General features: G+C 40.1%; 1 protein-coding gene across 1 annotated transcript; it reads right to left on the bottom strand.

The window, feature by feature from the left end:
- Positions 1 to 133: 133 nt before the first annotated feature.
- On the bottom strand, positions 134 to 9,122 carry hspa4l (heat shock protein 4 like). The gene is made up of 19 exons (XM_040041259.1): positions 8,722 to 9,122; positions 7,712 to 7,769; positions 7,475 to 7,615; positions 7,209 to 7,331; positions 7,019 to 7,118; positions 6,790 to 6,923; positions 6,457 to 6,701; positions 6,285 to 6,361; positions 6,046 to 6,197; positions 5,810 to 5,916; positions 4,712 to 4,845; positions 4,133 to 4,329; positions 3,765 to 3,839; positions 3,265 to 3,408; positions 2,913 to 3,038; positions 2,686 to 2,793; positions 2,050 to 2,169; positions 1,454 to 1,615; positions 134 to 1,364 (listed from the first exon to the last, which is right to left on the bottom strand). Exons 1-19 carry the CDS (start codon positions 8,826 to 8,828, stop codon positions 1,173 to 1,175), a joined length of 2,502 nt encoding a protein of 833 aa, XP_039897193.1. The 5' UTR covers positions 8,829 to 9,122; the 3' UTR covers positions 134 to 1,172.
- Between the last annotated feature and the right edge of the window lie 963 nt (positions 9,123 to 10,085).

Below are 10,085 nucleotides of genomic sequence, written 5' to 3'. Positions count from 1 at the left end.
AGACACAGGAACTGCATATATGGAATCAGCTACTACTTTTAAAATTATAAATTTAAATGATAAATGTATTATTAAAGAAAATGTTATCTAATCGTGAATTAATCCAGTAACTTTCTTTTAATTTTTTAAAATCAGCTTTAATCACAGGACACGACCTCTCATTTGTCTTGGTTTGCTGACAAAGAAAGTTTGTTTTAAAACAAAAATGGAGAACCATAATGTGCAGTAAAGGCAAAACATTCCTCACAGTAAGAGGATCCTGGGTTTAAAGTAACCTGAGGTACTTTCTCCCTGGACTCATGTTCACTCTGCGGGATCTGGTTTCTTAGGCCATCTATAAACATTACAGGTTAATGCATGTTTAAGAGTAAATGACTGCTACAAATGACTTTCAATATATATATTGAAACTTTCCATATCACATCTGAAAACATAAGTACAGCACAGATGGCCACTTTCTTCTGAAAATCAATCATTTCACACGTACAAATTTGTCTTGCAGACAAATGCGTTTATTTTTTCCCCACCTTCAATTAAATATGGAAAAATGCAAGAAAAAAAAAAGGAAATAGGCAACCAATCACTAAAGGAAACTTGGTATATGAGCATTTCCATTGTAACACTAGAATGTGTTCTCTATGTACATGTCTATGCTGGCTGCTTTTGTTTACTAAAATAATATTTTAGTAGTTTGTAGACACGGACATATCTCTTCGAACTCGTTGAATACAAATATAATTTGTATTATTGTATACTAACTAAAAGGTTTGCACTAGCAGTGGCATGGACAGCACTGTCTATTTCTCCCTATGGGTGATATTGGACACTTAAGAGACACGTGGAATGCAAAACACAAAGCGTACCTTCCTATGAGACACGAAGGAATCGGTTTTACGACAGACTCATATTTTCATCTATTGTGGCATTCTTTAATTTATTTAGTATGGCAAACCTTTGAGAGACTAAAGCACACCAGTGTCACACATAAGGATGAAAACAAAAAACCTCAAATGGTAAAATCCAATGGGAGAGGACACAAAAAACAGATCCACATAAGTGGTTGATGAGGACTGAGAAATGTTCCCAGGTGTTGATTTTTCTGCCTCTGTCTAGATCCCAGTGTGACGGTAAACGCGCTGATGGTTGCGGAGTCTGCGCATCGGACACAGATCTCAGTCCACCTCCATCTCTTTTGTGCCCGGCTTCGTCTGCTGGCTCCCCTTTGCTTCCCTCTTTCCTTCCGCTCCTCCCTGCTTAGCCGTCGGGCCGTTGTGAGCTCCGCTGGTTTGGTCGTTCACCTCGGGGGCCTCCTCCACTGTGGGCTTTGGCCTGTTGATCACTGGATTACATATGTCCTCCAGCTCCTGGAGAAGAAGCAAGCAAAGGAGAATCAGAAGATGTCATTCTCACTAAAGGAAGAAGATTATTAGATCTTAAAAAGCGGATCACACACCTGGATTTTAGCGATCATGTCTGCTACTTTGACAACTGGGTCTTGAGTTAAAGCAAGTTTGCTCTGCGCATTCATCTTGCTGTTCATCCAGCCCATGCTTTCAGTCACACACTTCTCCACAGTGCTCATTTCCTCTGCACTCAAATGAAGGAATCGCTCGTCCTGGGAAAGAGTTTTTGACGAAGAAAACCTTTAGCAGGTCTAAAATGGATCTCTTTTAAAACAAAGTCATCCTATTATATTTTTCCCATAACAAAATACACTTTAAACTATATAAGCTAAAATACGAAAATAATTTAAACACTTAGAATACAAGATCAAGGATATAAACATAGTAAGACACCATCAACATATTCTCTCAGTAAAATATAAAAATAAATGGTTATTTTGTCACATACCTCAAGTATCAGTTACAGACTGTATTTCTTATAAGTGTCAAGTCATCTATGTGTACATGTCTTATCACGCTTCCTGTTCGCATAACACAGTATTTGTAAAGCACTGCACAAAACATGCAGTTCCAAACACAAATCCTACTTCTGTCTTTTTCCTGTAAAGGAGTAATCGAAGAACATCACAGTCAGAAGAGGGCTTACCTTCTGTTTGTAGGAATCTACAAACTTCATGTAGAGTTGCAGTTTCTTTCCCAGTTCCTCAAATGCTCTCGGCCTGTCCTCATGCTCCCTGTGCCGGTCCTGAATGGGCTGGCCCAACCTCTGGAGAATAAAAAAAATTTGCGTTAACATTGAAAGCTACTACCACTTTAAAATATTCTTACATCTTTACTCTTTATTCAACGTAACTTTTAGAAAGTTCCAAATCACAGCATAAATTACAATCTATAAGATTATATAATGAAAGAATGAAACATGAACATAAAGCAACAATTCTGGGTAAAGTGCCACTGAGATTTATAAAATCAAAGGTTTATTTAAGCAAGTAATCATTAAGGAAAATATGCGTGCTAAGTAGTAGCTGTGGCTCAGGAGATATAGCAGGTCATCTACTAATCATAAGGCTGGTGGTTGTATGAATGGGTGAATGAGACATGTTGTATGAGCGAGTGCTCAAGCAGAGTAGCAAAGCGCTATATTAGAACCGGTTTATTTACTTATGTAACAAAATGGAAAATTTACATCGAATCAAATTACTAAAAGTTAGCATTTGGGGCATAAATATTTTTTTGTATGCAGTAGTCTGCAAAATCTTTCTTGTAATAAACGTAAACATACCATAAGTGCATCTAGCTTCTCCTCATAGACTTGTTTGGGTTGGTCTTCCCCATCCTCATAGAGCCACTTCTCTGTGTCCTCCAGCATCAGCGTCAGCCGGTTGCTGTCCTGTTATTAACAAACATGAAATGTTTATATAGATCAGTTCTTCATACATCGTCTCAGATATAATAGTCGTTTACTGCAACATGGGGGCCGCTATAATAGATGCAAAAAGTACTACTTACCCCCTCAGTGATGTACTTTTCATAAATCCCACAAAGTTTGTCCCGCAGATCATACACATACTCCTCCACAGCATTCTTTGCGTCGTTCAGCTCTTTCACCAGTTTGTCCTGGATAATCATCTGACGCTATGATGAAAAAATTAAAATGAATGAATAAAAATAAAAAAAGTTACGGATGATTCAACCAAGGCGTGCCATACGATATTACAGTATGACATTTCTGAATAAAACCTGTGCTTGTCCCGATTTCTGTCATAAATATATTACAACAGTAGATGTTCATACATAGATATAAAATTCCTTGTATCAGAGCATGACTCGGCTTTTTCCAAAGGCCACCTGCAACACTCACCTCATACTCCACAAAGTTAGAAAGGACGTCACTGTCAAGCTGTCGAATGTTGTTGATCACAATGGGAAGATCGATACTCTTCACCTTGACTTTGGGCTTGCTTCCTCCTGCTGCTGGGTCCTGCTTCTCACCAGCTGCTCCCTCCTAAATTTGGAAACCAGAGAACACAATGAGGCCTTTTTGGATTTCCAAACATGGGGGCACCTTGCCAAAATAATCATCTATTTTTTTTTTTTTTTTAGACTAATTAATACTGCATGAGTCCATCTAATTGTAGCACAGATGCATCAATGAGCAGCGCTGACATGAATTCAGCAGCTCGCATACAGAATCTGTGACAATACATGAATTACTTAATACTTAATTTAATTGAAAGCATGTCTCAACAATATCAGTATCAGGGTTCTGCTTGTCTTATTATCAATACAGTCTGATATGAGCAAGAACAAACAAGAAAAACATGCAGTTTTAAAGCATCCTTAAATCGTAGCCTGACTAACCTTACTGCTGGAACTGGCATCCTCATTCTGCGGCTCCCCTTGGGTTTGGCCTTCCTGATCCACCTGCATTTTGATCTGAGACACATACATAATTATTTTAACGAAGATTTAAGTCAGGTGTCACAGCATTAGATATTTTTCATTGCGTATAAAAGATCAATTAATGATAGTATCTTTCAAAAAAACTACAAAAAAGCTGATTTTTAAGTGGCGGAAATCCACTGATAAACAATAAGGAACATAAATTTTATGTGAATAGTACCCATTCTATCCAATAGCTGTTGTGCTTTAACTCTGAACGGCACAAAGAAACCGACCAGCTGACATCTGTGGCATCACAAGAGTGACTGTGGCAACGATAATCCTACCTGCTCCTCTGCTCTGCTCTCATTCTGCACCACTGGCTCTGTATCAGTTTGCATGTCCTCGCCCTCTCCTTTCTGCTTCTCAATCAGAGAAGCGCCGGACACGCTGAAGATGCCGTGGATGTTGACGCGCACTTTGACTTTCACTTTAGAGCTGTCACCATCTGGCTGGGGAACCACATTCTGTACTGAAAAAAAGCCTGGAAGCAGATGGAAAGAAAAGGAGCGGCTTCTTTAATAGGACCTCAACGTGTTCTTGTGACAGGAAACTGGCAGTTGCATAGAAAAAAAAAGAAATGATATCCCACTTGAGAAAACACACCCACCCACCACATGGTGATACACATACAGTACAGATAATTATGATGTTCGGCTGAGTCACACGAGAACCTGCTTCCCTTACTCCTAATTGCCATCCAATTTGTTGGGCCAGCTACTTAGCGCACCTACATTAGCCGCCTCTTTCTGCATGCTTGTGCAGCTGGTTAAAGGAACCTGATACATGCATACATGCAATGTCTATGTAAAACCAAGTAAGGACTGATCACTTTGATGCTAATAGAGCAGAATTAGCACTATTACCTATCCTGTGGTCTGAGTAGGGCAGTTCTTGAGGGTTGCTGTAAAAGGCTTCAAGGTCGAAGGGTTCCCTCTTGTGGAAGGTAATCACTTTGGAAAAAGGAGCAGCATGATTCTTACTGAACACCTCGCACTCTCTGTAGCACAAATTAGCCAAAAAAAAAAAAGCAAAGTCAGGCAATGGAAAGTAATCACAGTCAGCAGATACTGTGTCCTAGAGCTGACTCGCCTATTTGGAGGAGCAAAAAGCAGTAAGTATACATACAGTGGCCTCCATAATGTTTGAGACAAAGACACAGTTTTTGTATTTTGTACATCAGTCAATATGTCATTGAAGTGCAGACTTTTAGTTTTTAGTAATGAAAAAGGTCACTAGATTAATGCCCATATAATCAACTCTTATCTAGACCTCTTAGGTATTTATTATATTTTCGATTTACAGTACTGTGCAAAAGTCTTGAGCCACCCCTCATGTTTTTAAAAGTGGTCTTGGACACTGGCTGCTTTTTCCCTCATTTTCAGTTCAGTCACTGACAATTTTCAGAATGTTTTTATTTACTGAACCAGTTACACTGACCTATGAATCACTCTAGCATGAAAACACCACCTAACTCAGGTGACGAATCGATGCTGTATCTACACATAACAGGCAACTTAGCAAAGAACCAGTTTTAAATGGTATTTTTAGGCACTTTGTTACCATCAGAATGGTGTGCAGGGTGTCCTTAAAAAAAAATCTGAGAAAAAAGTGACAAGTGGAGCGCAGGAGAAAAAGGCGACAGGCCTAAAAACCATCTACAGAAGAGGAAAAGTCATGTCCTTTCCAAGTCCCCTCATCTTTACTGAAATGAACTAAACTGCTGAACCTATTTCCATTTTTTCACCTTCACCTTGCATTTATATTTTTTTACAAAATATAAAGAATTGAAAGTTAAAGATTAAATTGAAAGCGGTTCAAGATTTTTGCACAGTACTGTAGGTTAGGACTACCCTATAAACAGGGTAGAAATACATATATTTATGTATACATAAACCAGTTTTTGTCCTCCAGACACATAATCACAAAAAACACTGTCTCTTGTAGAGTGGTGCTATCTTTACCCCAATCCATCCTCTGTGGGTGATTTCCAGCGCATAGTAATCGGGAAAGGAACCACATCAGTGATAGAGAATTCCCGAACCTTAAATGCTGGTGACAAAATTGCGCACTACACAGACACATACGCACAAGCAAAACCACAAAGACGAACACATATTTACTCCATTTTATCACTACTATTTTTTTAATATTACATTGGAAAGAAATACTGGGTGTTAATATCTGAGGATCTTCCAACCTGCAGTGCACAGCCTCTTGCTACAGCTTCGTCTGCATTGAGTGTGGTGCTGATGTCTTTGCAGAAGAACTTGGCGATCCTCTCTTTGATAGCCGGGATCCTTGTGGCTCCTCCAACTATCTCCACTGCACAGATATCATCCCGACTCAACTCTGCCAGACAAAACATACACATTCCTGAGCAGATTCTTCCTTTGTGTAACATTAATATCAATTAATTAATAACTCTAAGGGGCGTACTTGATTGTTCAAGGGCCGATTTCAATGGAATCTCAACTCTCATGAGATACTGAGCACACATCTCTTCAAAGTGTAACCTGGAGGATTTAAACATTGGAAAAAAAACAATTTAGATATCCACATTAAGTGTGCTTATTGAGATGAAAAAAAAAAAAAACAAATAGGTTTTTACCTGTTCATCCTGCTGGAAACATCAATGTCATTCATGAAGCACTCTATGTTTAGAGGCAGGTCGGAGGAGTTGGCACTCATGAGCTTCTTCAGTTTCTCGCACTCCTGGTATAGCCGCAGCACAGCCCTCGGGTTGTCCCTCACGTTGAGCTTGTACTTGCCCTTAAACTCCTCGCAGAAGTAATCTACCAATGCCTCATCAAAATGACGCCCTCCAAGGTATGGATCAAATGCTGTGGCAAGAACCTGACGCACCAGATTGATACGGAGTTTAGAATTTAAGAACAAAAGAGCAGATGCAGCTGGAGGACGAGAAGGAAGGCAAAGGGCTAACCTTGAGTTTGCCTTTGTGGAAGGCAGTGATAGACACCTGGAATGACGAATGCCCCATGTCCACAAATACCACGTTTCTCGGCCTCTCTTCTGGTGTAGGAAGGTCTTGCTTGTAGATCCCATAAGCCAAAGCCACTGTTCATAGACAAGACATTTATTTTTTAACCCTTACGTTCCATGTTTGACTATGGCCACTTCATAAAGTTACTAATGTATCCAAGAACACCGACCTGCAGTGGTGTCATTAATTAGCCGCAAGCAATTCAGCCCTGCAATCTGAGTTGCATCGAACACCGACCGCCTTTCAGCATCTGTGAAAAAACTTGGGACCTGTAAAGCAGAGCACAAATCTTAATGTTCTCCTCAAAACCGCGTTCTGAATTACACCGACAAGTCTTGTGCACCGTTTTCATCACTCACAGAGATGACACAATCCACCACCGGCTTCTTCAGGGCGCTCTCTGACGTCTCCTTCAGCTTGGTGAGCAGCATCCCCGTGATCTGCTCAACTGTGAACACTTTATCCTCGTCCAAGTAACGCACCTAGGAACACTCAGGCATTTAGGGAGACCCGAAGCAAATTAAAAACCAAAAGGGTGAAGGTGATCGGTTGCTTGGAAGTTGATGGAAAAAGCAAAGATGGGGGGGGGGGGGGGGAGTGGTGAAAAAGATGTAAAGTACTTTACCTTAATTCCAGTGGTTCCATTGGCCAGCTTATGCAAGCTGTAAGGCAGTTTAGGTCTTTCTGCTTGGATAAATGGGTCATCGAATGCTCTGCCGTGGAACTTTTTGAAGCCATGGACTGTATTTTTGAAGTTTGTTATAATCTGAAAGAAAGGAAATACTTAGCAAAGATTAAAAAAAGACAACTGTTTGAAGATGTAATGTGTCTGCCAAAAATAAAATTTCATGGATGATCTTACTTGACTTTTGGCTGCATTTCCAATCATGCGATTTTTGGAGGCCAAAGACACACAGGCCCTTAATGGGAAACAAACAGAAGTAATCCTGTTAACAGATGTGGCGTACGAAGAAGAACTGCAATTTCGATGGCTGCCAACTGAAATGTTGAGCATTGCCATGAGGGATAGTTCACAGGGGAGAGTGTCTGAACAAGAACTACAAACTAGGGCAGTGAGACATAGCAGATCACCTTGAAAATTAAGCTTTTTCTATCCAAAATAAAGAGAGAAAAAAAACAGGAAAATCGTTGTGTTTAATGACAAAGACCAACGCTTCTCCTCACACAAGGATTCATTTCACATTGGCTAGCAGTGACAAGTCACTCCCTAGCTTCACCTTGCCACAGAAAAATATCCTCATGCACTTAAAGGTGCAATGCTCCTCTCAGTCTCCTTTCCACGGATGCTGCAGCAAATTCAGTTTACAGAAACGGAGACCCACTTGGAGATGATTTGTTTCAGTCCGCCAAGTTGATTCCTTACATTCACCCTGGGATTTAATCCTCTGTCACTTCTGATCAAGCACTTGCATGCGTTAAAGATGCAGTTTGTAGACGGGCCTTAACTGACGCATTATCGTTATACCATGTCAAAACCTATTTGTTATCCTTTGATGTCTGTACAGTATGCAAACACTTTAAAAACGCATATTAAACAAAATAACATGTACAATACAAGTAGGTTAACTGAGTCAGCTTGTCGTGCACTGCGCAGCTCGGTGGTGATAGCCAGGAGACATCTCAACTACCTACAAAAATAAACTGTTATTTAAAAAAAAAGACCTATAATAACCTGCTGTGACGGGAAATGAACTAAGGCCGCATCACTACCGCCGCCACCATCCCTGCTGCCTTCCTGTGCATCACACCGCTCAGTCAGTGCGCCTCCAGTTGCAAACATTGCGTAACAAACTCACAGGCAGACCACACTTACACGGCGATGATGTCTGTCAACATTTCGGCTATACTTACGGCGTGCATCTGTCACTGTATTCATTGGCAATGGTTTCAATGCCACCGCTCCTGGCCACAGCGATGTAACAATTTTGGAAACCCACATCAATGCCTACCACTGACATATTGAGCGCTCTTAAATTCACCCAAGTTATCCTCCGCAAACGACCGCACTCACACCTAGGAGGAAGGGGGGAAAAATAACACACAATGGCGGTCTGTTCCTAATTTTAAATTTATTTAAGCGTGTCGTCCGCTCTGAAAATATACGACACGGCTAGCCGAGCGTGCACTAACTGAATTACTAGCTGTTATGTAAGTAAAGCTGTTTATAGCAAACTCATTCAGTGTAATCCCAGAGAGCAATGATGTCCAGAGCGGATTCTCCCACTCCCAGGCAGCCCTAACATCACCCAGCGGCTCCGACTGACTGTATCTCCTCGGACCCGCCCACGTACGCCTGTGATTGGCTGCGTCACACCCAATGTCCTTACGTGATTGGTGCGGCAACCAATCGATAACAGAAAAATCTAGAACCACCTGGAAAAGGGGACCATTGAGTACGTCATCGGTAATCGGCACGGGCCTGACGTAAATTTTACCCTAAATTTAACCTGCAGGTACAGTTTCCACCTTCACATCTCACGTGCCTCAAAATCAATACGCATACAACTATAATATCTATGACTTTAACATTACTGATAGCTAGATCATATCTGATGAGATAGTGGTACATATCATTAAAGTAAGCGCTACCTGGAAGCATTGTTTGCGAGAGGTAAAGCTTAGAGTGCCCTAAGACGATATATTGCTTATACATACAAGTTTATTAAGTCTGTACAGTAATATTTACTGTTATTGCAAACATTTGTTTATAGCGACATATGACGCTGCTGTTTACGTGTCTTATCTCCATGGAAATGACAACAGAGGGTTGCACTGCGCGTAATCACATTGAATTATATTCATTTCATTCATTGGTTTTATTTCAATGCGTTTTATCTGTTTATGTTTACTTCTTTGTTTAAACAAAATATGATATACATAACTTTTCTGGCTAAGTTGTTTAGGTACCTACCATAAGATAAAATGTTCCAGATAAAAGGCCTAAATGTATATATTAATTATATTATTGGATTAAGGAATCGTGTTTAAGTTAGGTAAGCGTGTCACACAAACGGCAATTTCCAGTAAAGATAGAATCACACATAACAGCCTTATGCCAACCGGTGCATAGTAATAAAGACATGATTTTATATCAGTAGAAAGAAAACAAAAATTAGTTTTAGGGGGTGTTTTATATTATTATACTTTACCCAATATATTATATTATTTGAATATTTTTAAACTTTGACTACAGCCTATTCAGATTTCCGCAAGTT

This window comes from Simochromis diagramma, unplaced genomic scaffold (genome assembly GCF_900408965.1).
Source record: "Simochromis diagramma unplaced genomic scaffold, fSimDia1.1 OVJJ01000304.1, whole genome shotgun sequence".
Classification (NCBI taxonomy): Eukaryota; Metazoa; Chordata; class Actinopteri; order Cichliformes; family Cichlidae; genus Simochromis; species Simochromis diagramma.
The sequence above is the reverse complement of the archived record's forward strand: the minus strand, read 5'-3'. Positions and strand labels throughout refer to the sequence as shown.

Excerpts from the sequence above, each read along its gene's own strand:
- hspa4l (XM_040041259.1), bottom strand. The coding sequence starts at position 8,828 with ATGTCAGTGGTAGGCATTGATGTGGGTTTCCAAAATTGTTACATCGCT. Across the intron at positions 1,616-2,049 it reads TAGATTCCTACAAACAGAAG|GACGAGCGATTCCTTCATTT; the intron begins GTAAGCCCTCTT and ends ACTCTTTCCCAG. Across the intron at positions 1,365-1,453 it reads ACATGATCGCTAAAATCCAG|GAGCTGGAGGACATATGTAA; the intron begins GTGTGTGATCCG and ends CTTCTTCTCCAG.